The sequence below is a fragment of the Geospiza fortis genome, unplaced genomic scaffold (assembly GCF_000277835.1).
Source record: "Geospiza fortis unplaced genomic scaffold, GeoFor_1.0 scaffold538, whole genome shotgun sequence".
Lineage (NCBI taxonomy): Eukaryota > Metazoa > Chordata > Aves > Passeriformes > Thraupidae > Geospiza > Geospiza fortis.
This window is the reverse complement of record NW_005054368.1, coordinates 1,202,917-1,229,246: the sequence shown is the minus strand read 5'-3', so window position 1 is coordinate 1,229,246 and position 26,330 is coordinate 1,202,917. Positions and strand designations below refer to the sequence as shown.

The 26,330-nt window shown below is 47.0% G+C and overlaps 2 protein-coding genes across 4 annotated transcripts in view; one reads left to right on the top strand and one right to left on the bottom strand.

Annotated features, from left to right (window-relative positions):
• Positions 1-2,526, top strand: part of DUSP14 (dual specificity phosphatase 14) — a 3,711-nt gene extending 1,185 nt beyond the window's left edge. Inside the window, exon 2 of the mRNA XM_031059844.1 lies at positions 506-2,526. Within this exon, the coding sequence (XP_030915704.1) occupies positions 624-1,220 (597 nt within the window). The 5' untranslated portion in view covers positions 506-623 and the 3' untranslated portion in view covers positions 1,221-2,526. The remainder of the gene's footprint in view (positions 1-505) is intronic.
• A 966-nt stretch (positions 2,527-3,492) lies between these two features.
• The window catches only part of SYNRG (synergin gamma), a 31,926-nt gene continuing 9,088 nt past the window's right edge, over positions 3,493-26,330 (bottom strand). For 2 of the 3 annotated variants that reach the window (XM_031059794.1, XM_031059795.1), the window contains 13 exons: positions 26,266-26,330; positions 25,392-25,519; positions 23,312-23,430; positions 23,055-23,117; positions 20,693-21,634; positions 13,424-14,011; positions 12,904-13,067; positions 12,175-12,228; positions 11,389-11,485; positions 10,966-11,114; positions 8,361-8,471; positions 7,807-7,842; positions 3,493-6,888 (listed from right to left, as the gene is read on the bottom strand). The exon at positions 26,266-26,330 is cut by the window's right edge and continues 79 nt beyond it. In XM_031059794.1, coding sequence (XP_030915654.1) covers positions 6,757-6,888; positions 7,807-7,842; positions 8,361-8,471; positions 10,966-11,114; positions 11,389-11,485; positions 12,175-12,228; positions 12,904-13,067; positions 13,424-14,011; positions 20,693-21,634; positions 23,055-23,117; positions 23,312-23,430; positions 25,392-25,519; positions 26,266-26,330 — 2,648 coding nt within the window. In that variant the 3' untranslated portion in view covers positions 3,493-6,756. The remainder of the gene's footprint in view (positions 6,889-7,806; positions 7,843-8,360; positions 8,472-10,965; positions 11,115-11,388; positions 11,486-12,174; positions 12,229-12,903; positions 13,068-13,423; positions 14,012-20,692; positions 21,635-23,054; positions 23,118-23,311; positions 23,431-25,391; positions 25,520-26,265) is intronic. The other variant, XM_031059797.1, reaches the window with a different exon arrangement.

The following is a 26,330-nucleotide window of genomic DNA, read 5'->3' as shown; positions in this document are numbered from 1 at the left end:
CCTGCTTCTGTGAGAGCTGATGACTGATGAGGATGGATGTGACTCACAGCCTTTCCTAATGAGCGACTTTCCTCTGTTTATGTGCTTTGGCGGGGCCTTTCCAGCACCTAAAAAGGAGAAGGGTGGCACTGGGGAGAGGGCAGCCTGCTGGAAATTGCTGGCATCTGCTGTTCCTCACCATCCCTTTGAACCGTGGCCAGCTGTGAAGCTGCTGTGTTTATCATGGCAAAGGTGAGCTCATCCTCCACGTGCTGGTCCGGGTGAGATGCTGTCCGGGCCCACAGGTGAACCCTTGGCGAGTAATTGGAGTTAATTAGGCTGAAGATTTTTTTTGTTACTGTCTGTCCAGGCAGTGCCTGGGGGACAGCAGTAATGAGCACTGTGAGCCCAGCCCCATGTTCCCCACGGAGCCTTGCCAGGCCAGAGCAGGGCGAGCTGGGCTTTCCTGTTCCCTGGCACAGGGCAGGGCCAGCTCCCCGCTCACGGCCTCCCTTGTGTTTTGCAGTGACTGAGCAGCGGGAGCTCTCGCTGTCCTGCCGCCACCAGGCCAGACAATCCCTCCCTTGGCTGCACGTCCCCTTGGCTCTCTTCCCATAATGGAAGCCTGAGTGCCAGGATCCTCCATGACCTCCAGAAGCCACAACTCCCTGCCGAGAACTCTGATGGCTCCGCGGATGCTCTCGGAAGGCGCCCTGGGGGGCATCGCCCAGATCACGCCCTCGCTGTACCTGAGCCGGGGCAGCGTGGCCTCCAACCGGCACCTGCTGCTGTCGCGGGGCATCACCTGCATCATCAACGCCACCATCGAGATCCCCAACTTCAACTGGCCCCAGTTTGAGTACGTCAAAGTGCCTTTGGCCGACATGCCCAACGCGCCCATCTCGCTCTACTTCGACAGCGTGGCCGACAAGATCCAGAGCGTGGCGCGGAAGCACGGGGCCGCGCTGGTGCACTGCGCCGCCGGCGTCAGCCGGTCGGCCACGCTCTGCATCGCCTTCCTCATGAAGCACCACAAGGTCTCCCTGCTGGAGGCCTACAGCTGGGTGAAGGCGCGGCGCCCCGTGATCCGGCCCAACGTGGGCTTCTGGAGGCAGCTGATAGACTACGAGAGGAAGCTCTTTGGGAAGACCACGGTTAAAATGGTACAGACGCCCTACGGCATCGTCCCGGACGTTTACGAGAGAGAGAGGAGACCCCTGATGCCTTACTGGGGAATTTAATGGGACTGCAGATGGGAAACACGAGTTGAGCAGACTGGAGATGTTCCCTTCTCCTTCTACAGCCAACTTTGGTTCTCTACCACACAGCAGAACCTCAATTCTCACCTCACTAACCTACAAGGCCAACGATTCCCTTCAAAGCATTTTTCTCTATGGGGATTTCCCATCTGCATCTCTGATTTAGTAAAACTGGGTCTCATTATAAGTTTATTCCTTCCATAAAGCCTCCATATTTTTTTCCTTTTTTTTAGTCGGTTTATTAGGATCCTCCAGGGAAGGGCCTAAGAGGCATTGGGCAGAGAGGGTGGCCCAAGTACGCTTCCTGCCACAGTAGTAGCCTGGATATTTTGTTATAGCTTGTTTGCTTCCTTGCACAACCCTGTAGTGGCTCAGGAGCAGCACTAGCGAGGCCCTGCTCCACAGCAGCAGGTTTTCCAAGCACCAGGGAGGCAGGAGTACAGGGGCTGTGGTGCTGGTGCTGGTGTTTTCTTTAACATCCATAGTGACTCTCAGTATATAGTGTTTGAGACCTTTAGTCAGCTCTTAATCGTATTCAAAGTTAGGGGGAAAAAGGGAAAAAACAAACAAAAAAGATTGAATCAGTCCGTGTCGGCCACAAGTAAAATAAAAATTGAGCAATTCAAATCAAATAAATACAAGATCCTTTTTCACTCATTCCACGCCAGGGCAGTAGTCCTGGAATACACTTCAACTACTGGAAAATGCTGGTGTGTTTTGTGGGTGGAAAGTTGACAGATCTTGTCCAGATGTGGCTCAAGGCAGAGGCAGGAGGGATGAAGCTGCTGGGGCAGCCAAAGAGACGCTCAGGAATGTGTGCATGGCCCTGCCAGGGCTGGGTGTGTGTGTGCCAGCATCCAGCACCATCCCAGCAGCCAGCCCAGCCTGGAGGGGCTCCATCCCCTGGGTTCCTCAGCTCCAGCTCCCCTCAGGACCTGCCTTAGCCGCTCCTGCCTCTCTCCATTCCGTCCTCAAGGTTATGCTGCATTCCAGGGCTGCTCCTCTCTGTCCCCAGGCTGGTGACAGAGGCCTGGCCTCGCTCAGAGTGTGCCAGGGGTGACTGCAGCCCAGCCCTGCCCTGGAGCAGCCTTGCTGTGGCTCCAGGGACAGGGCTGGTTCCTTGGAGTGTGGCTGGAGCCCAGGAGAGCCCCTGGTGCTCCTGAGAAGGCACCAGAGTTTCTGTTGCCTCTGGAGGAGGAGCAGGCAGAGTGCTGCGATCGCTGTCTGATTTCAATGAGATTCTATACTTGTAAAAAAAAAAAAAAAATCAATAAAGATTAAACCAGAACATGTGTTGGTTTCCTGTTCCAAACTGTGCTAGTGAGCTCCAGCAGCAGCCTAAGGCCCAGCAGTGCCTTTAAACAATTGTGGCTGCAGGATGTTTTCTGCTTTTCCCGAGTTCTGCCCCACTGAAATAAAGGTGAGGTTTGCCATCAGCTGCTCCCAGCTCAGGTTCCATGGCTGGATCCCAGTTCCAGGCAGACACAGAGACTCATCTTCCAAATTCATCAGAGTTAAACTTCAGCCAGGGAAATGGTAAGTGAGGAACTAGAGAGTGAAAATCAAGATTAATCACTGGCCTGGAGATGTTCCAACACATGACATTTTACAGGGGAAAAAAATGCTAAAAACTGAAATCTGCTCACAAAATTACACTTTACCTAAAAATGGGCAAAGTAGGGTTTAACAGCATTTCTGGTATAAAAAAAATGGAAGGTTAAAAATTCTCCACTTTGAATTATTCTTTAGATTTTATGCACACACTGCCCGAGGAGTGAGGGGAGAGGGAGATGCTGATGTTCAGCCAAGAAGGCACCAAAGGCTGGCTCTAAACACAAGGGAAAGTTAGACCTATAAAAAGTGAAATTGCCTAATAAAACACATGAGAAAACAATTCACCTGAAATCCCCATTCACGGTTATATTACAGTCTTAGTGCTTGTGGGAATTTCACTGCAAAAGCTCCTCTTGTATTCACTACAGGAAAAGATTTTACACAAGTGTTTTCCCCCTCAAAATCCAGGTTTTTCTCCATTCTCCAATCTACAGAAACCAAAGAAAAGAGAGCTCTGGTTTAGCTTGGATTGCTCTGAGCACACCCCTTCTCCTGCTCCCCACAGGATTTTCCAAATGGTATCTAAATTGTCTGAAAATATTTTATATCTTCCAGTAGTTGGTGAGACACCTTCCCCATCCCAGCCACAGAGCAGGTTTCACTTACATTATGATATAAATATTTCAGCTTCCCAGGCTGGTCATATATGAAACGAGCTTTTTATTGAACACCAGGTTTGGATCTCAACACAGGATTTATAAATCATTGCAGGAATTAAGGGAGTAAACAAGGTACTAAAGTCAATTAATAACACTTATTCTCACTGGATTCAAAATATCAGCAGCAACTCTAGCACAGCACAAACCCAAACAGCTCCAACTAATAATCACAAAACCACTTCTGGAAGAAAAATAACATTTGCCCAGAGGGCAGGAGAAGAATCACAATAGAAAGAGAACTTTTCTGATTGCTCTCCTTCATAAAATTATGACATTCCTATTTTAACACTGAAAACTGGAATTAAATACAGGTGCAGAATCAAAAGCAAATCCAAAGCAGCAGTTTGTACAATAGCAGCTTTTATTGGAAAGGCAGGTTTTGTTTCAAGTTTATGATTCCCAGTGCAGCTGCCAGGACTCTGAGCAGTCCTTGGGTGTGCAGGAGCTCCTGCTCAGCCTGGGGCTGAACCTCACCCTCAGCCACTGCAGGGATCTCAGGGCAGGAGCAGCTGCTGCAAGAGGAAAAGTCTTGGAATGCATGGTGAGGGCAGGAGGTGACAATGCCAGGGCACAGGTGACATCCCAGGGCTGCAGGGACTCACAGCCAAACACCAGGAGGGAGGGCAGGGGAGAGGCTGGAGCAGCCCCCAGCACCAGGGGGAGCTGCCAGGGCAGAGAGCACCAGGAACACAACGGGGCTAAGCCGTAAATACATTAAATAACAGAGTAAATAATTCCTCAGAACTGCAAATGTACGCACAGAGACAGAAACCCCACTTTGCACAGGTCACGCCAAGGCAGCCCCTTTTATCTAGCTAAAAAAACAAATAAAACCTCGTTTCTCTTCTCCAGTGAGAGAATCCATGCAGGAAAAGGAGTTACAGGTCTGAAATTGGGCACAAGCAGAGGGAAGGCAGTGGGGGAAGGTGGGCTGTGACAATCCTGTCACCTTGGATACAGCTTGGAAGGACACTGGGCTTTGGCTGGCAACAACACCCGAGGATGCTGAATGCTCCAGTGAGTCATTGGGATGGCTGGGATCTGCAGCTGATCCTTCTGTGCCATGCCTCTATCCAGGGATCTCCGTGCAAACCCTCCCTGTGTGCCCATGGCTGGAGCTGCTGGGAGCTGCTGCCACCCTTCAGGGAGCTCTGGGCAGCTGGAATTGTGCATGTCCATCCCTTTCTTCATGGGCCAAAGGACACGAGAGGGGCTGACCTGGTACAGAAAAACCAGCACGGAAATGCTCCTGTGACAATGCAGCTGGTGCTTTAAATTTCACACCACGGCCTCTTATTTGTGCCATTTTCTTTCAATTAAGGGGAAAAAAATCCTCTCTAGCAAAGTGCTGGGGAGCTGAGGTGGCTGACAGTAAAATCCCTTTTCCCAGCACAGCATTCCCTCAGCACCAGCCTCTCCCAGGGGCTCCCTGTCCCCAGCTCCTGTAGCAGCACTGGTGAGGGGCAGTGCAGCCTCACTGTGCTGGACAACAAGGGCTGTGGGCACAAGCTGTGCTGCTGGAGCTCCTTCCCACCTCGTAAAAGAAAGGGAGAGAAGCAAGGAGCTGTTTTCCTGCTTTTTTGGGTGATTGCTGGGCAGGATGTGGGAAGCAGAGCACGGGAAATCTGCCTCTGGATCAGCTGGAGCTGCAGGCACACGGGGCTTTATTTCATGAATGAGCTAATTTGAGGCAGCAAGGAGATTTATTGTAATTGGTGTAAGGAAGGAGCCAGACACCTCTGAGCCAAGATTCTTTCATTTGGGCTAATTAATAGTTTCGTATAACTAAGCCTGTTTGTTTTTTAAATACAAAGCATCGTTTTCCTCATTGTAATTTCTGTTTCAGCAAATAACCCCAGGTCAGTGTCAGGTACTTGTAATGGGGGCAGGATTAACTTGGAGAGGCTGGAGGAAAGGAACAGATGTGAGAGACTAAGCCAAAGAATCAAGGAGGAAGTTGCACCCTCTGGATTTACAGCCCACTTCATTCCCTGCAGCCCTAGACAGGGTGGTGGGATGTCTCTTGTAACACCATGAGGCTCCCCCAGGTTTAAAATCCTGTAACCAGCACTCCTTTGCCTGCATTGTCCTCTGGATACTGGATCTGAAGGAGTAACCAGGTGCTTTGATGCACAGGTGACATTTAGTGAGAGTCTGTGACACACACCTGTCCAGAGAGGCACCAACAAAAGCCAGAAACCAGCAGGGACACAATGCCTGCTTCAAACACAGCTTGCTGAGACCACCAGATTCCAGGGCTGATTCCCTCTGGCTGTTCAATCCCACTCCCTGCTGCAGGAGCCAGCTGTGAGTCACAGGAACACGTTGCTGCAGGTAGCACAGAGTGCAGGATCACACACAGCCATCCCATCCCATCGGGAACAGCATCTCCACAGCCAAAAAAGGGAAAGAATCTCCAGAGCACAGATGTGCTGCATCAGCAGAGTCCAGCTTCCAGCAGTGCTGCAGCCACACAGCCCCCAAAAGGTCAGGAGGGACAAAGCCCTGCCTGGAGCTCAGGACAGAGCCAGGGCAGTTGATCTGTATTTACAACAAAGACTGGGAGTTTGAAACTCCAGCTGCCTGCACTACAGAATGCACACAGCACAGGGAAAACTGCAGCAGTTTTCCACTCCTCAGCCCCCAGCACCAAGCAGTTCTGCATCCAGCACAACTCCCAGCACAGAGCAGTGCAAGCACAAACACCCAGCAGCTTCTCCTCCTGAGTCAATAATTCATTCTGCCTGGATGCTGCTGTGACTCATGTGCTCTGATATCACAGCAGCAAATACTTAAAGAACATCAAGGTCTGGGTCCCAAAAACGTTAAGGAAAAGATTTGCTTGCAAATACAGACTTCAAGTATTTAAGTGGTTGTTTCTATGCAAATGAGGCCAGCACTCCAGGTTCTCAGGGAAGCTCCATGCTGGCCTCTCCCATGCACAGGTTTATGCACATGGTTCCCAGGCTGCTTTTGCACAGGATAACGTTTGCATCTTCAGAAACACTGAAATGCCACTCTTTTTTTTTTTTTGCCATACTATATATTACCCAGTTATTCCCGAAACCTTGGCCATTACAAGTGAATTCTTCCCCATCTGTAACAGTGGCTTTAATCCGTTGATTTTTGGACCAAAAATCAACCCCAAAGGTTTCAAAGGCTGGCCCCAGCTGCAGCCTCCAGCAGAGCAGTTCCCCCAGGTCCTGCAGGGTGAGACCAAGGCTGCACCTGCAGTGCAGCTGCTCTCAGAGCAGGTCTGGCAGGATGAGACCCGGGGGCTTGGGCTCCACACAGTTGATCCAGAAGTTGGCACAGCTGGCGTGGTACTGGTGCCCTCCATATGCCAGCTTGAAGTTATCTGTCTCTGAATTAAAGGCCTGCAAGAAGAATTGAAACAAGTGTGACAGTCTGATCCCCTCCAGGGTCTAAACCCAGAGTGGGAAACAGCCCAGGACTCTCCCCTGAGCTCCACCCCACCAACTCCATCTGATTTCAGTTGCAGGAGGACAAAACCTTCAGCCATCACACCTGAGCCAACCTCCACCCGCAGGAGGGAGCCCTGGCAGCTAACTCACCTTGTTCCTGCATCTTCTGCTTCTGTTCCTCCTCCCTACCAAAGGGGAACCTTGCCCTGCTTGCCAGCAGACAGCTCCTGCATTATTTCCAGGCTCCAGCCTGGCTGTGGGTTAGGCAGGTGCAATTCTTGCTATTAGTGTTATTTCAGGTTGAATTTCATCTGCTTCCTCCCGTTCATTGAAGCTGCCTTACAGCAGGAGCCTCTGAGCGTGTGAAGCCATGAGCAGGCTGAAACCACCTCACTGTTTGTTGCTAGGAGATATTTTCCAATGCCTCACAGCTCCCTCTTTAAAAAAAAAAAAATATCCCAGCCCTGCTCTCCACACCCTGGATTTCCTGCAGAGATTTCTAAAAATGCCACTGCCTGCTAGACAAAGCCAAAAGTCAATATTCCTAGCACAAAGCCCCTGAAATCCCCCCTCTCCTGCTAGAGACACCCAGGCAGCACAAATTCAGGAAGTCAGGGGTTTTCTAGCACACAACAGAAGGAGCACAAGCCCAGAGAGCTGGGCACAAGGCACAGGCATGCAGACACACAGGGGAGGAGGCTCTGGGGCATGTTAGTTGATCAGATCGAGAGTTAACGGCCACAAAACACGACTGGAGCAGAGGATTAATGATTGGTACAATTGAAATGACAGCTGAGAGCCCAGCAGCAGCTCAGCCTTCCACACTCAGGAAGAATGAGTCTAGAAAGAATGTTTTTTACAGGTTCATACTTTTTTGGGAGGCTCTTCCACAGGTTTCTCTTCTTTCTGAAATAACGTTGAAACCAAAAAGAGTCAGGAAAAGTGCCTCTAGGTTTAACTGGTTGGCACAGCTCTGCACATGTCCTGGGAGGCCCTCCCAGCTCTGCTCCCCTCTGGTGAGCCATTTCATGAAGAAAAGTCATTAAAAGATTTCTATTTGTTAAAAAAAAAATATGCATTTTTAAATCTTAGCATGCCAGTTTCGAACAATTAAACTCAACCCTTTCTCCACAGCTGTGTCACACCAGAGCCCAAGGAACTCTGGACATTCCATTGTAGGATTTTATTGAGACCCATCTATAGAGTTTACAAATTATAACCAGGAATATTTTTTCAATGCACCCATCCCTGGAGGTGCCCAAGGCCAGGCTGCACAGGCTGGGGCAGTGGGAGGTGCCCCTGCCCATGGCAGGGGTGGCACTGGGTGGGTTTGAGGGTCCCTTCCAACCCAAACCAGTCTGGGGTTGTACAAATGGAAGCCCAAGGTGTAAATTCAGATGGGATTTCCAGCAGCACACACTCACTTTGCTTCTGGAATCCACGTTCAGCAGACACACTCCACAGGCAAGGTCCTGGGCATTCTTGATCCCGGGGCGCAGCATGCAGGAGGAGAAATCCAGGGAGTTCTCATCGGGCTAAAGAGAGCACACAGGAACTTTGAGGCATTTCCAGTGCCTGAGAAGGGTCCAGGCATCACAATAAAAATCAGTGAGCACCAGGAGCCAGGGAGTCACGTGGCATGGCAGGGTGACAGAGCTGTCAGGAGGGATCTGCCATCTCCACAGCACCAATTTATAACACTCAAAGTCTTCAAAAAGGCCTCAGCTACAAAGGAAGGGATTCTTGAGCTGCACATTCCCCCATCCAAAGGGGAAGGAGCACTGGGAGCTGGGGGAAGGCAAACACAGGGTCTGCAGGTGTTTGTGCAGCTGTGGGGAGGTGGCTGCAGCAGGGTTCATTGTCCTCGACTCCCTGGTATTGCCTCAGCAAAAAAGGGCACCTGGTTTTCTCCTTTTGGGGTTTTTTTTTTGGACCTTCAATATGGCAGAGCAGTACAAAATGGGATATTAAGGTTAACCAACACATGGAATTCAGCCACCAGCCACACACATGCTCGGGTTAAAGAGAGGCAAAGGGTGGGAGAATAAACCTGAAAATAATAAATTACTGTGGTCACTTTTCCAGTAATTAACCTCACATTTCAGCCACAGGATAAATGATCAATTAAAAACACTGAATGAAGATGATATAAAACCGTTCAAATTTTGCACTGAAGACAGCAAATAAAAGCAATGATTAGAAATGCAAGAAGCTTTAAAAATGGTGTGATCCCAGGCCATGTGTGTCCCAATGCACACTGTGGGCATGCTGCTCACACTGCCCTGCTGAATGGCTGGAGAGGAACTGCAATCCTGAAAAAAACCCCACCCTTTAATCTCTGAGTAGATCAATCAAATTAATAAAGGCTCTCTAATATTTGTTTACCAAATGCATGAGTGAAGCAAATGAGAAGGTCATCCTGCAATTTGCTGTGCAAAACCACAAGGCTGTGCATAAAATTACCTTGTAACAAAATCCTTTAAAAGATAAAATTAACCTTTCCAAGAGCATGCCTGCGAGCTGGAATCCTTCTCTGCAGTTAATTGGCACTTCTGCATCACGCAGGATCCTGTCACAGCAGAGGTGTGGGCTCCACCCTCCCAGTGGGGAGCAGAGGCAGGATCAGGGGTGATTTGGGAATTAAGGAGTCCCTGGTTTGTGCTAAGCTCAGCTGGACTCTGTGCAGGTGAGAAGTCACTGCCTGCAGCTCCTGCTGCTTCAGCTGCAGCCAGGAGCCAGGAGCTGCTGTGGCTCAGAGAACACAGGGCCAAGCCCTGGACTTCCAGTGATCCCTGTAATCTTCCAAGGAAAAGCACTTTAGCAAGTGTGTTCTAATCCACCTGTTTAAATGAGGACAAGATCCTGGTGGCTCTTGGGATTGTTCCTATCAGCAATGCCAGAGCTCCAACAGGTGAATCCAGGTCTGTCAACCTCCTCTGCCAGGCAGGAAAATGCTGAGGAGACAGATTTCATAGGATGGCAGGCTCTGTGCACCACCAAAAATACCTGGGGAGGTTTAAAATGTGCAAAGGGAGTGCAAAAAGGGACTGCTCATCTATAACACCTGCCTTGCAGGGAAGGACAGGGAGCTGGAGATGGGCATTTCAGGCAGAAACCAAGAATTCCAAGCCTTACTTACAAATGAGTGTTTATTGGGAAGGAAAAACCTTTTGTGGCCACAGCTGCAGTGCAGAGAGGAAGCCACAAATTAAAAAGCTCAGAGGAAACCTCCCCATGGTAATGATGTGCTCAATGATGCTTGGTGGGGTGTGCTGACCCTGAAGGCTCCTTGGATGTGCACTGAGTCAAAGGGATCTGTGTCACTCAATATAAAGCACACAAAAAGGGGGCATTCCCTAAAATAATGAGTTTTTCCATGGTTAAAGGAAGTGATTTTGGGCATTGCATCTCCTGCAAGACAAACCCCACGAGGTATTTAATGGCAGGATGGTTTTCCTGCCTTCCCTTTGTGTCTTCCCCTTCCCTCCCCTCACACCAGCCCTGCCTGTCCCCTCACCCAGCAATGCCCAAAGCTCTCCAGCTCCTCCAGCCTTCCTGGGAGCTTTTCCTGGCACTGCAGAGCAGGAAAAGCTGGACCAAAACAAACTCAGGCATTTCCAAATGCAGAGAGAAGGGAAAACATTTCAGCTGTTCCTGTGCTGCTCCACTGTGTGTTACAGAATTGGGAGCATTAAAGCCAATTGCAGGGACATTAAAAAACAAGACATGTCCATGTCATTCTGGCTCTGTAAAATGGCTTATTTGGATTTTATTCAATTTGCCTCACTGGAGATGTCCACAGACACCCAGGATATCACCTAAATCACTGAGGTACCAAGTAAGACAACATCATGTTTGTGCATCAATAACAGTTTTCTTAGAGGGTTTTAAACTGGCTTTCACAAATAAGTTCATTTCCACTTTCCAAGACAAGAAACACAAACAGTCAACTCAGCACACCCTGCAAAGCCTCTTTAAATTAAATTATGACATTTGTTTCAGCAACCAGGCAGCTTATTTGGGTCTTACCGTGAGAGCAGCCAGGGACATGAAGCTGATCAGGTTGTTCCACACTTTATCAATATCCTTCAGCAGCTGCTGCAGCTTCTCACTGCACACTGCAGTTGCTTTGATGCCCAGCTCCACCCTCTTTGTCACTCTGTAGACTTCAACAACCCCTGTGGATGTAAAACAGGGGAGGATTGCAGGGAATGCACTGGAGCCCCAGCCCTGAACTCAGAAATGGCAAAACCAGAGAGGCACAGGAGGGGTGGCCATGGAGGGTCAGCTCAAAGCTGGAGTTTGCATTTATTTGGCAGAGGAGTTCTTCATTATTCACATGCAGGCAAAGATTAGGATTAAAAATAATGCCACTTGGGGAAGAGTGACTCTATCTTCCTGGTTTTTAGGGAAGAACTTCCAGGGTAAAGCACGTGGAATGTTGAAACTTACCCTGTAAATATTCCATGCCTTGGGCAGACTGGATGACTTCAGTGCACACAGATGAACTGCTGATTCCATTTAAGGTGTCGTTGGCTTTCTTTATGACCTGGTGGGAATGAATTCCATAAAGTGATGGGGTTTCTATCTTTGAATAATCATTACAAACAAGATTACCCCCAGCAGAAGCTGTCCTTCAGAAAAGGAGGCAAATTAAACAAGAAATGATTGCCACACTCCATCACGTTTTATACACTCCTGCTTAAGCAGATCAGGGGAAAGTGTGAACATTTAAAACCTTAATGTATTCCCCCAATAGTTTCATTACCAAAATAAGAGTTTTAAGAGCATGCATGCCTTGCTGTCTAATTTAATAAGAGCATTCACAGTTTGGGCTGTCTAATACTCAAATGCAAAGGAGAAATGTTCAGGAGCACTGATCTGGCTGTGAAATATCTCCGAGCAGCACAGGAATGGGCCCTGGGCACAGCAGAGCAACAGTTCTGTCCCTCAGGGAGCCCCGAGGAGCCAGGCACTGGTACCAGTGCCCTGAGCACACAACTGGGCACCCAAACAGGGGAGCACCCCCTGGCCAGAGAGCTGGAATATTCAGGGAAAAGCCAAACTAATCCCCAGCCACAGGGAGATCAGTGAGGGGGGTTCAGCTGAGGAGGTGGCAGCTTTTGGTTTAAAAACTGCAATTCCCAGGGCTGATTGCCACACTTTCCCAAACACTGAGTGAGGCAGGTCCTGCGGGACGAGGGAGGGATCTGGAGGAGGAGGAGGAGCCACACTCACCTGCAGGGCACTCTCCAGGCACCTCTGCCACTCGTAGGCATACCTCTCACTCTCCTAGAGCAAAGAGAAGGACAGGCTCAGTCTTGTTCCTACACACATTTCTCTCCCTCTCTCCTACACAACAGACACACAGCAGACAGGTATTTCAAAAGACTGTTTGCAGATCAGCTGTGTGAACTTCCAACACACCTGTTCCTAACTTCTCCCCATTCTTTCAAGATTTTCTATGCACCTGAACTCTAAAATTTGATTTCTGGGAGTGGGAATGAGTTTCAAAAGGACAATGTATAGGGGTGGGTAAAAGGTTTCATTGCACACAGCTCCTCCTGACACATTTGTTCCAGTCTGCTGTTCTAGCAATGGGGATTAGCAGAATTTAATCTGAGTCCTTTTCCCATCTCTTCTCAGGATGAGCAAGAGAAATAACTACCACACAGCCAAAAAGCCATGCCATTCCCCAAAGCAAACACTCTCTGCCAGAGCTGGGATTAGATTTAAACTGTAACCAATTTCCAGCCATAAGCTTAGGCTGCAAGGTCAAGTGATTCTGTGTTTCAGACAACATTCTGTGCTTTCCCACCTCCCTTTCAAGACGTGAGAGAAGAACCCTCCAAGTTCCACTCACAACATCCGACTGCACCCGGACACGTCTCACCCATACTCAAACAGGTAAAACCCCAAAAAGTGGGACACAGAAGCCCCTCAGGGGTGTCCTAGACTGCTCCTCACCTCCACCTCCCCAGTGAGGTCCTTGTACTTGTCCCTGATCACGGGCAGCGCTGGCTTCTCGCTCAGCGTGTTGGAGCGGTCCCTGAACGGCTGCTCCAGGGCTGGCAGGGGTGAGCAGCGACTGATTTCTCTGTCCCCCAGGCTCAGGCTCCTCTTGTGAGACCCTAAAAAGTCAGGTTGTAAAAAGTTATTCCTGCACTCTAAAGACCCAGGCTGTTTAAAATGAATGGAGTGGCAGCAAGGGCTGTCCCGCTCCTCCAGAAGAACAAATATTTCTCTTTACTCAGTGACTGCTGCAGATCTCCCCAAGTCCCTCAATTCTTACAGGTTTTTGGCACAACAAATATTTCCCTTGTACAAAAAGACCTGCTCCAAATGCCACGGAAATCAATCAGAAGTTTCAGGTCGTTTCCAGCAGCCTTTGGAACAATCCCCATTAGCTAATTTATAATTCAATTAGGAAAATCAGCCTTTGATGAGCACATGCACCATGAGGTTCCTGCACCACGGGCAGGCTTACCTTGCACAGACAGGTCAAAGGTGGCCAGCTCACTCCTGATCATCTCCTCGCTGGATTTCACCTTGCCTTGGGAAGTTGCCACCAAGAAGTCGAACTTGCTGATTTTTGGTTTTTCACTTTGGAACTCCCCGAAGTCATCCGTGGCCTCCCTCCGCAGCTCGGAGGAGGCTCCAGCGAGGAAATCAGCGCCCAGGGCTGTGTCAGCTGCTGCTGCATCCTGAGCTTCCGAGGGGAGCCTGGCAAAGTCCCCAAAGTCCCCGAGGTCATCGTCACCGGGACCGCCGGACACGGGCCCCGAGTCCTTAAAGTTGGCAAAGGGCGCGAAGGAAACGTCCTGCAGAGCATCCTCGCTGGAGAAGGTGGTCACTTTGGAAACTGTCGTCATGGTGATGTTTTCTGAGCTGCCAAAGAAGGTCTCCTTCTTCTGGAGGACGGCGGTGGCGGCGGAGGAGCCGCTCCCCGGGGGCTGGGCGGAGCAGGGCAGCCTCCTGTCCCTGTCGCTGTCCTGCTGGTCCCTGTCGGAGCTCGCCAGGCTGCCGAGCGCAGAGCCACCACCGGCACAGCTTCCACCCTTAAAGTCATCCACATCTGAAACAAAGCCCCACAATTAGGAGCTGAAGTTCAAACCTTTCAACTCTCCACGACCTGCTGAGAGCCTGGAGGAGCTGCAAGGACAAACACAGAATTGCTGTCTCGCTGAGGCTTGCAGTGTGCACAAAAATAATCTGGAAAATACCTGAGCATTTCATACAAAAATTTCTCTGTTCAATGAATCTAAGCCTTGACCTTTGAATGCTGTCTTACATTTTAAGCTGAAAGTCACCATACCACTATGGTAGTGAAGAAACACTAAAAAAAAAATTAGTTTCTGGCCAGTCCAGGCTGCACAGATCACCAGTTGAGTTTTCTGGCTGCAGAATCTACAATCAAAATATAAATGTTACAACTCAAACACCTTTAATGCGTTATTTCATCTTATCAAATCCAACCACACAGAAGACTGGGCTGACTTTTCCATTCCTCTGATAAAGTATTAATATACTTTAATTTTATATTCATGCTTTGATACAAATAACATGTAAAAATGTGCTGCAAGGATCTAAAAAAGCCTAGAAATCCTGTTTGAGCTTATCAGGGCTCCTGCAGTGCTGCACGGCCGACTCGTCAAACTTCCAGGTGCCAGCACTGACAGGGACATTGCAGAGATCATGTTTTAACTGAATAAATAGTTTGTAAAAGCTAAGTCTAGAGAAAATCCAATTATTTTGCAGAAAGCTCCAAACATTTGTACCCACCTGGTGATTACATGGCCCAATAGGTTCTTCTCCCTGCCAGGGGCAGCTGTGAGATCAGAGAGGCATCTTTCACCTCCAGACTGACTCTGATCCCCAAAGGCACAGGGAGCCAGGGCTGGGCAGTTTGCATTGGAGCACGAGCCCCCTCCCCAGCAAACCAACCCTCCTTCCCTACTTTTGGCATTGTTTTCCAGCAGGAACTGTCACTTTGGGTTGCTCAGGGTCTGGTGGCTGCAGGAACAGCAAACCCAGAGCACAGAGAGTTTTCCCTGAGCCTCCCTGGGGCTGAGATCCTGGTGCTGAACAGGCTGGCACACTGGGCTCTGATAGAGCTGGGGGGAACAAGCTGAATTCCCAGCTGTCCTCTTCCTCCACCGCAGCCTCACCAGCCCGAGGATGAAACCATTCTAACAAACCATTTCTGCCTTGAGTTTGTTCATCTCCCTGGAGGGGGAGAGCAGGCCAGGCTCCAGGCTGCTTCCCAGGCATGACCCACATCCATGGCTAATGAAAAACCTGAGCAGCACACGGCACAGCTCAGTGACCACTGCCGTGGGTCAGCGAGGCACAGCGAGCCACCCATCAGCCCCTCCTGGAGCTGCCACCTTGTCCTGCCAGCACCCCAAAGCCAGAGCTGAGCCCTGCACACAGATCTCCCAGTGCCCCTGGAACTGTGGATGAGCAGAGGGTGAACAGAGAGATGGAAGCAGTGAGTGAAAGGAGCCCAGAGGGGTCGGTGATTTATCACCACACACCACACCTTGTGCTCTCAAGTTTTTGTTTGAAGAAGGGAAAGGAAAGCTTTGCATGAAAGATAGCCAGCTGTAATTAATGCTGGGATCCTGCAGATACCACCAGCTTCCCTTGACTTTGTGCTGGCTCCAAACCCCAGCACAGACCTGAGCCTTGCCATGGTTCTGGAGAGAGGGGGGAGAGCTGATCCCACCCCGAGCATCTGCACATTCCCAGCCTGCTGGGAATTGTTCCTTTGATAACTGCTCAGATTCTGAGCTGCAAACACATCCTGAAGGCCCAGGTCAGGGCACTGCTGACCCAAGCCTGGCTCAGGCTCAGGCAGGATCAGCAGCAGGCTCCAGGGGGAATCCTGACTGACCTGCAATCAATAGGGCAGGGGAGGCAGAACAATAGTTTAATTATTCACAAACCAAGAGTCAGGATTCTCTGTCTGTGAATTCAGGCAGACATGAAACCTCTGAAGAGGTGCAAGGGCTCAGGTGAAATGTAATGGTTCAATTCTGTACATTTGATTTTGGTTCCTTTTTTTGATAATTCCAGAAGGATCACTCCAGTGAATAAACCTTTTTCTAGGAATATTATATTACTGGGAAAACACTGCATTCAGAGTCAGTGTTAACAGCTCAAGCAGTCCTAAAACAATTTAGTGAGAAGTATGAAAAATAAGAATGTGGAACCCAAAGTCCAAAGTGCCTGATCATCACCTGGGACCAGGTGCAGCTGCAGGAGCCAGCCAAGGGCAAGGGCTGGCTGCAAGGAATGCACAGCAGGATGAATACAGTTGAAAACACTGTTTCCCAGTCTTATCTCATCTAAAGGAAAGCTTCCCACCCCTGATCTGAGCCAACTATAATAATTTATTTCAACTACCAAGGATTAAGTTATGGCTGGAGGGAAATTACAAGCTGGAGCCTTCAATGTCAACAGTTTAATCATTTAAAGAAAACCCTTGACAGCATTAGTGACTATCTGAAGGAAACTGAGACAGACAACTCAGGGACATTGGAATAAATTTGGGGATTTCAGCCAGCACAGGAGACTTTCAGGTTTTTGTATTTCAGTGGGTAACAGAGTCTGATGAATAAACCCAGCTCTGGTGCCAGAGCAGCATCAGAGCAGTTACCCTGCAGCATCCCCTGCTCCAGGAGAGCATCAGTGCTGCTACCCTGGAACATCCCCGGTGCTGTCACCCTGAACATCCCCTGCAGCCTGAGCAGCAGCCCAGGACAGGCTCCACCTCTCCCTGCTCCCTCAGCAAGGGACAGGAGGCTGCAGAACACACAGTTTCATGCACTGCTGTCAGCAACCTGAAAAATCCCAAGCCTGTTTCTCAGCTGGAGAAGCCTGGAGCAGTTAACAAAAAGGGAATTATTCCCATTTGCTTTCTCTAAAGAACGGCCGTAACTAAGGTGGAAACCATCAAGAAAGCTGACTGTAAGGTAAATGAAAATGAAGGAAACAGGAGAAAAGGCTCCAAAATGTGTGGAATTACAGGATTTGCTATTTTGAAATGGTCATGATAAACAAGGTTTCACAGCAGAATAAAAGCCCAGAGCTGACACTGGGAGCTCAGTCCCACTGAGGCCCTTGGGAAGGCCATGGCAAACACATCCACACCCTCCCTGTCAGAGCCTTCCTGGGTAAACCAGGGAGGATAAGCTCTTCTGTGTGCAGAATTAACCCAAATGAGGCCAAGGGAGTCAATCTGGCTGTCCAGTCTGGACAAAAACATCACAAATACAGTCATGAAAGTTCCTCTGCCTCCTCCAGGAATGACTGGCTGAACACAAACACAAACTGCACCAGCCCTGCAGAATCAGGGCTCAGCTTTATAGTCAAAGCTTTGGTTTAAAAACTTTAGGGCTGGGCATGACCTGGGATCTCCAGAACCAAGGAGGGATGTTATGTTTTTCTCCCTTTTTCATTTTTTCCATTTTGAAGCCTCTCCAGCTTGGTGTAAAGAAGAAAACCCACATTCTGCTTCCTGAGCTGGTTTCTGCTCTTGTGGCAACTCCAAAACCCCAAAACAACATTTTAACTATTTCATATCTCAATTATTTTTAGCTTTTTTCCTTGTGTGCCAATTTGATGCTAATCCCAAGCTGTCAGTGGCTCAGGAGGTGGAGGAATGTGAAGCGACATAATTGCATGCCAAAAATTTGCAGCTGTCATTCATGTTTGAAAGTTTCAATATTTAAAAGGTAGAACTTCCCAAATGGAAGATTTACTTTGGGGTTCTGTTTAACTCACATGGGATTAGGTAAATAAATATCAGAATATTATTGAGTGGGCTTCTACTCATAAAAGTCTAGACAGCAACACAGTTTCAGTGCCAACTCACAGAAACAACCCTGCCACCACACATTTCCTCCACTCCATCCCCCTCAAACACAGATCTTTGGAAAAATATTATTGAGGTTGATATGTAAAGATTCAGGAGGTCACAGGGAGCGAGCTCAAAGCGCTGGAAGAGGACGAGAAGGAAGCTCACCCACACTCTGCTCTGCAAGAGAAAGGCACCCACCAGCTTAAGGGGATACCAGAACCTTCAACTCTGCATTTTTGAGGAAGCAGAGATACATTGCTAGTTTGCAACAAATCACACACACCCCCACGTTTTCAAAATATGCCAAGATAATATTTATTAACACAGCAGGACTTACAGATCACAAAAGATAGTGATACAGAGGAGCTCGGGAGGGCGGTATCAGAGAAAAGCATGCAGGTCAATACTTGCAGAAGAGAGATATCAAAGCAGATCTGAAAAGGCACATTCACACAGGAAATGTTTAGTTGAAATCAGACATTAGAAAAAGCAGCAAAAAAACCTGAAGTTGATTAAAATATACAGAGAATCTCCAGTAATGCCAAAGAAAAAGGTACTTTACAGGTGTGTCAGTGCAGCAGATAACCCTTTGAGGGTGCCTGGGGCAGGGCTCCTCTGGCTGCAACCTTTGGCAGGAAGGACAGATCAGGCTCACCCAACAGGAGCAGGTGCCCATTCAAACGCTCTCAGCTCAGAATGAAAGGGAAATTTGGTGTAAAAGAAGCAGCCTGGTTCAAACTAACAGCATGCAGCCAGTGCTCAAAGGGTTATAGCAGTAAATGCAGGAGGAATGAGGCAACATTAGTATCATCTACCTTCCACACAGAGAGTTAGCAGCCGAGCTTAAAGAGACTGTATCCCCTCTGGAGAGAGAAAATCTGGAAACCTTTCATCCCTCAAGAGAGCACAGGGCCCTGGCAGGGGAAGCAAGCCAAGGATTTCTCCCTAATTCCCAGCATCAGCACCTACCTGCCCATACCTGGAAGCTACAAATGTCAAACCTCAGAGCCCAGGGACACCCAGCTCTGTGTGGGCACCATCTCTCTGCACCTCTGTCCTGCTGCTGCTCCCCTGCAGATGTGACACAGGGCTTGCACAGGGGCAGCTCCCCAGGACACTCTCCCATTTCCCAGCAGGGAGGTGACAAAGGGATGCTGGCCCTTTCTGACATTAGATTTACAGCTCGAAGGGAACGGTGAGGAAAAAAGAAAAAAAAAAATCTGCTTTTTAACTTCATGTAAACTGAAAAAAAGAAAAAAAAAATTAAAGGACTTGACCATCAGCAGTTCACAGCTTGAAATGCATCAAACACACAGAAAGGAACACGTGAGCACAGGAGTGTTTGTAGCAGAGTGTCCAGAGCACATCCTGCTACCAAATCCAAACACTTAAATGGAGCTAAACTCTCCCTTTTGGAATAACATCTAACTTGGCACCATAGGAGAATACAGACTTGTTTAAGTTTAATAAAAATAGCTTCTAATTAATACTTCAGAGTTCAAAAGTTTAGCAACAAGCTCATGAAGGGCTAACCCCTTTAAACAAACCAAAAAAAAAAGAGGCTTTCCTGCCACAAACAGCAATTATTCACCACGGGTTGCTGTGGCAAAATCACACGTCCTGTAAAGAGCTACAGAAGTCAAACTACCACCAAAAGAGGCTAGAAAAATATTAGGAAAAAGTGCTTTCAAACCCAAAGTAAACATTCAAGAATACACTGTTGGTGCTACGTTTTGACAGCTCACTCAACTTGGAGTTTTCCCAAGCAGTAATATGAAAATTAAATGTCTTTGCTAATAAATTATTCCTGATATTTTGTACCCTGTTAGAGAGTATCTTCCACATCGAAGTTGCCGACTTAATTCTCTCCTCTACTTAAAAATATCATATAATGCAAAATTACAGTACTGTATATCTTTTCTCTACCCATATCTGCAAAAAATGGAAGAAATATTTCATGTGGAAATAACCAATTCTTGCAGTAAGAGCTTTTACATTTACAGTTTGTATGTTCCCCCTGTTCAGAAAAGCCTTTGACTGCATAAAACTTGTCCTAGAACACAGTAATGTTCCCGTGTTGTTGAAGGCCACAGAACATTTAACTACAGCTTATCTCCTATGTATATATGAAAAGAAAAAGCAGGACACTTGGGAAATTTGTTTTATGATATGTGATCAGGTCAGAGATGGTCAGTTCAGTCCCTCAGGAATGTTGTCATAAAGGGAAATTAAAGAAGGTGGAAACCTGATAAAGTGAAAGTCTCATGGTTTAAATTCAGGTCCAAGAGCTCCCAATCATGAGACCAGCACTTGCAGTCCCTTGGCACAATGATTTCCACGAGGGATTTAACACTGGAAGGTGTGTGAAATACTCTAAACTGCAGTCCTGCAAAATCCTGCCTACCCAGACTGAGCCCCACTGTAAGGGGAATACACTGCTGTTGGTGATTAGTCAGCTTCTCATTAACAGCCCCAATTAGTGACCCTTGGGAAGTGCCCATGGGGAAGTCCCCAAGCCAAATGCTTTGTGGAAAACAAGAGATTAAAGTGAGACTCTGCCATCATCTTGCTGACATAAATGGAATGACACTGTTTGCACTGGAATATTTTCCACTCGAGTCCCTTAAGTGCCAATGGCGAACAGGTACCAGTATGATGATGTTAAATCTCAAAAATAAACTGGCCTGGAGTTCAAACTGTTCCAGCTAGTTATATTTAGAGTCTTCTAAGACAAAAACTAAAGAGTGCCCTGCTGAGGGGCCGTGGCTGGCGGGGACACACACTGAGGAGTCTTCCACTACTGAAAGACGAGTGCATAATACTGTAATTGAGCACAGAGAACACGGAATCTGCACCACCTACGTTACCAGAGCAATCTAACCAGTTCCTCACCTGCTGCTGGTGGATGCTGGCCACTAACTGTTGGCAAATCCAAAGAGCTATCAGACATGACATGCTTAAGATCTCCTCCCACATCAGCCAGTTTCATGTCAAACTGAACAGACAGCGCGTCTTCGGAGTCCTCCTTGCCCACGCTGCTGCCGCCGATGGAAGGCAGGTCCAGGGATTTCACTGAAGCAGAGTCTTCTTTGGCCTGCTTGAAAGCTGCCACTTTGTCCACCAGCGACTTCTCGGCACCGCTGGAAGAGAACTTGGAGTGGAAGTCAGCAAAGTCATCGTCGCTCTTGGCCGAGGAGAGCGCGCTGTCCTTGGCCTCCTCGAAGGCCGCCCCGGGGCCCTCCAGGGACAGCTGCTTGAAGATGTCATACTTGGTGGGCGTAGCAGTGGTGGCAGAGCTCTGCCCACCCTTCACTGTGCTGCCTGAGGAGCCAGCCTGAGCACCAGGGCTGGCCTCCAGCTTGAGTGCATTGTATTTGTCCTCGGGTTTTTGTTCGGGAAAGCCCCCGCTGTTGTTGAAAGCCATAAAATCTGCAAAGTCATCTTGTCCACTGGCTGATGCGCCGTTAGAAAATTCCCCAAAGAGGTTGAACTCTCCAAAGTCATCAGCTAAGCTTGAAGTTTTGCTGGGTGCTGGCTGGGCAGAGGCAGATGGAAGGGGTGGAGGGGGAAAGGAGCCCGGCTTTGAGGTGTTGAATGCAGGTGGGAAGGATGGCTGCTTGTTTTCTCCAGGAGAGGAAAAGAGCTCCAAGTCTGCCAGATTCAAAGGGGTCTTGGCTTGTGTTGGCTGTTTTGGCTGAGCAGGCAGAGGAGGGAAGGGTGCAGGGAAGGTTTTGTCCTTTGAGGGTGGCTCTAACGGGGAGATGCTGTCAGCGGTTTTGAAATCTGTGAAACCATCGTCAGCTCCTGTGGGCTTGAACTCTGCAAGGTTCTCTCCTGGGAATGAAAACAGGGAGAAAACAACAATTAAACCCTGCAAAACAAACACAGCACATTCACACCATGCAAGCAAGCAAATTACTCCATGCAGTGTCAGAAGGTTTTAGGCAAACTGTTTAAATGGAAGACTTTGGGGTGCACACAGAACTGCAAACTCAACCTCCATGAGCCACACAAGTGTCAAGGGCACTGATTCTGCTCTTCACTCCAGCAAACACCTAATTCTCTCAAATAGCCCCAAAGTCACATTAAACTCCCTTTACACTGAGTTAATATCAAAACACACCATGACAAATGGATTCAAAAGGAGATCAATACTGTCTTATTTGGCTTCCATGCAAGTTGTTCTCCCCACCTCATCCTCTTCGTGTTTGCCAAACAATGAATGTAATTTTGAATTTCACTTATACCAGTACAGTATTTGCTTTTTATGGAAGCAATTCTTCCCTTCCTCCCTCTGAAATACTGCAGCTTTTTCAGGGGGGATCACCAGATGGCTGAGACAAAACCAACATGAGGTAAGAATGTTTTCGTTGAATTTACATTCAATATTTTGGTGTGCTCATTTTATAACTTTCTTCTTTTGAACATGAAAACATTGTTTAACCCATTCACCAGCATGTACATACTTGGACTACCTGTAATTTTAAAGTATTGATGCTTACTTTAAGACAAGTGTCCAATAATAAGATTTTTTTCTGTTTTAGAAACACACCACTAGCATTTCATTATTAAGCTACCTCAGTGTCACATTTTAAATCAGTTTAACCAAGATTTAAAAGAATACTCTTAGTAATGGCAGTAAAGGACCACAACTACACCTGACTTTTTATTCCATTCTCCCTCCCCTCCAAACCAATTCATTTTGCTCAGCAACAATATAAATATTCCTGAAATTGCTTGATCAAAACTGCAACAGCACAGCAAACTAAACTTACTGAAGAATTGCAAACTTTTCCATTAGAAATGTAAGCTGGTGAAAGGGTTAAGAGTGGTCAGACCTTGACAGCAGGCAAATACAGCAACTTTCTATATTTTAGAACATGTACAGAAAGAGATCAAATGTTATTTCATTTTAGTGCAAGCATTTAATCCTGAAGAGGTTCCAAGCGCGAGAAGTTCACAAAACACCACAGGGATTTCATAAATGAATAACTCCTTACTTAAAACAGATTCCAAACACATCATTACTTTAAAATAAAACTCAGGAGCACCCAGAAGAGATGCCAACCTTCCAGAAATACCATCAGCACATTGTTCCAATAGGATATTGCCCTGTTTTTACAAGATACTTCCTACCAAGTTTTTTAGAGAAGCAGCAGCACCATTATTTTAGAATTGCAGAGATGGAAATTCTGCAGCTCAAAGGGAAATGCTACAAATGATAATGAAAACCCAATAAAGCCCCAGTGCTTACCCAAGTATTTGCTTTCTGCTGGTTGCTCTAATTCCCGGAAAGCGCTGTACTTGTCTCCTCCATCTAGAGAAGAGGAGAAAAGAAATACATTTACACAGAGAAATGATGAATTCACACAGCAAAATTAGGAATTCATACAGCAAACGCTACATTAATTGCTCTGATTTTTAAGGATGAATATCTTATCAATGCCAAAAAGAAGATATAGGAAATTGTACAATAAATTGCTCATAGTGGTTGTGTATTTGTCCTTTTACCTCCAAAAGCAGCTGCACTCTCAGAAGGCTTCTCAGCTGCCATTCCTTTAAACACAGCATATTTGTCAGCTGGTGAAAGTGGCTTAGTACCTGGGAGTGGCATTAGTAAAGAAGGAACACTAAAAACAAAAGAGATAAAAGCAAAGTTCCTTAATTGATCCATAAGAAATCTGCATTTCCAGATCTTATTTAAAGAAGCCTCTTATTATGCCTATACAATTTGGTTCCTAAACCTAAGCTTATGCCTTAATGAGTGTTTAATCCAGCCCCTGATGTAAGTGACCTCAGCTGGGTAAATTCCCACTTTATCTCACCTAATCATATTTCTTTGGTTCAAAGTTAATTTGCACCATTCTTGATTTTAATTTCTAACAAAACCATGAACAGAACACCCCAGAACTTTATACCAAGGAATTTGTAGCTCAGGAGAGAACAAGCACACAGACACACCCCAGGAATCACTCCTGCTTCATTTATCCCTATGAAAATTCCCCCTGATAGAACTCAATACAGTAAAGAGTTCAAACTGCATGAGATTTTAACAGCTCCATACTTTCGGCTTATCTAATTCTGATTACATCTCATTACATATTGTAAAATTAGGATAATAAAGTGGGATTACTGTTCAAAGGAAGGAAAATAATAACGCTGAATCTCTGTCAGTGCCAATCAGTGAGTTCAGGCAGGTATCTAGTCAGCAAAATAAGGATTAGTGCACAGTTACACAAGCAAGTCTTTTTGCATAAACACACTCTATTCTATCCAGTAAAACTGCCACAACAACCTAACACCTTGTTAGCAAACGCTGGAAGATTTAGGAGAGAGCTTTGCCTGCCCTCCACACAAGCCCTGTTATCAGACCTTGGCAGCTCCACACAACACCATCCTTTACATATGAATGATGCATTCTACCTCCAGTTTGTGTCACTCACATTGAAAACCTGAATGAATTTCTATTGCATTCTTCAGCCTGGAGCAAGAATCTTTCCAGAGCCATTTAAATCTCCTTATCAGCAGCCTACAAGCAACACACAAACGAAGCACTTGCACACATGTGCTGATGCTGGTCTGTGGTGCTTGCAGGCAGACAGTGCAACGGCAAAAAACCAGAGCTTATGGTAATATAATTAAATTTCCCATCCCTGCAAAGCAGGCTATTAGATATGCAATCTTGGCAAATGGAATGGTTAATCAGCTGTACTCCACAGATGGCTTTTTTTTAAATAAAGCTCCATAAGCAATTAGATTATAGCTCATTGTAACATTTTGTTCAAAACTGAACGCTTTCACAACTGAATAAAGGGAACTGCTGCAGTGAAAAAGAAACACCATTTTCTGAAATATTTCTTTATGATCCTCTACTTTCTATTGTGCAATTAACAAACAGTTTTCGGTCAAAACTTTCAGCAACAGATTAGCTTCAGCTGCAAAATGACATCTAACACAAGATATACTTAAATCAGCATCTTCAGACCCATGTGACATTGACTGACACCCCTGGGAGCGTCCAAGGCCAGGCTGGACAGGGTTTGGAGCAATTTGATCTAATGGAAGGTGTCTCTGGCCCATGGTGGGGGGTGAAACTGATAAGCTTTAACGTCCCTTCCAAACCAAATATATAAAATATAAAATTTTATTTCTTATACAGAAGCCATTTGCCAGAGTGTAAGAGAACAAATGGGTTGAGCATCCCCCTTTGATGTCACTGCTGAGGAAGCACCTGGTAATCAGGGCTCACATGGAATTCAGAGCTCTGTTTGCCACTAAGAAAAGCCAGTTCCTACCCAGAAAATGTGTCTGTCTACAATTAGACACCTGGGAGGTGCATAAAGAGGAAAGAAGGCTGAAATTTTGTAGCCTTTGTAGACCTTGAAAGGTCGATTGCAAACTATCAAAGGGAGGAAACATGTTTATTTATTTTGTTATACAAAACCTGCCTGATCAGGAATTACATCTTGTCTCCCAAAGGAAAAGCCAGGATTGCTGGAGTCTGAATGATATTTCAATTGAGATTTATAGTCAGGTATCAAAAGTTCAGGCGCTGGCCAGAGAAATGACAGAAACACCAAGGACCTGGTACCTGCTCCGGTGCTGTGAGCTGGCTGCTTTGGCTGCCTCCCCCTGGAAATCAGTGAAGGAGTCATCCAGGGAGCCAGACTTGGAGGCATCCTGAAACTCCTGGAAGTCATCATCTTCTGGTTTTACTACCTGAGTTACAAACAACACATGAATTGCTAGGCTGCTGGCTCTTCAAACTGTCATACAGCAAGAAAGCAGCTTGGAGCAGCGTGATTAAGAGGGAAAAAAAGAAGGAAAAGAACCTTTCAACACCAGCATCATCAGCATTTGAACTTCGTCAGCACCTCACCCTACTCAAACACACACAGGATTACAGGGAGCAAGAATGAACAACAGTTCATTATTTCACGATAAACGTCCTATTGATTGTAGCCATGTCATCTTTTAATACAGGACAAATATTAATAATTTAAATCAATGAATAATTTTAAATTAATAGCACCACAAAAAATATTTTCTGAAGGATGAAGCATGTCTGCAAACAGCAAATTTATCCCCCACATGATTTACCTTTGTAAACTGAAGGTTTTCAGTGTTCTCAGCTGCTCCTGAAACTCCTATTTTACCAGCTATTAGAGTCTGCTGTGCAGTTTAACCTAAAATTCCATTTTATGTGCGTTACAAAATCCTAACTACAACTAAAATCCTCTTTGGAATACAGAACACTTTTGTACCTCTTCTAATGCCACCAGAAAGAACTGTAAAAATAAAAGAACGCCCTTAGCGGCACTTCACATTTTCAGACATCACATGCTGGATTTCAGCTCTGGGGTTTTTCTGCCATTTTTTTAAAACCTGTTCTCACCATGTAAGTTTGGAAGCGCCAGGCTAATGTCCCTTGCAGGGAAGGGGTTTGCAGGCAGGGAGGAGCTCACCTGGCCGGGCGGGTAGGAGGGCAGGAAGGCTCCGGAGGGCTGTGCGGGAGCTCCTCCCGCCGGAG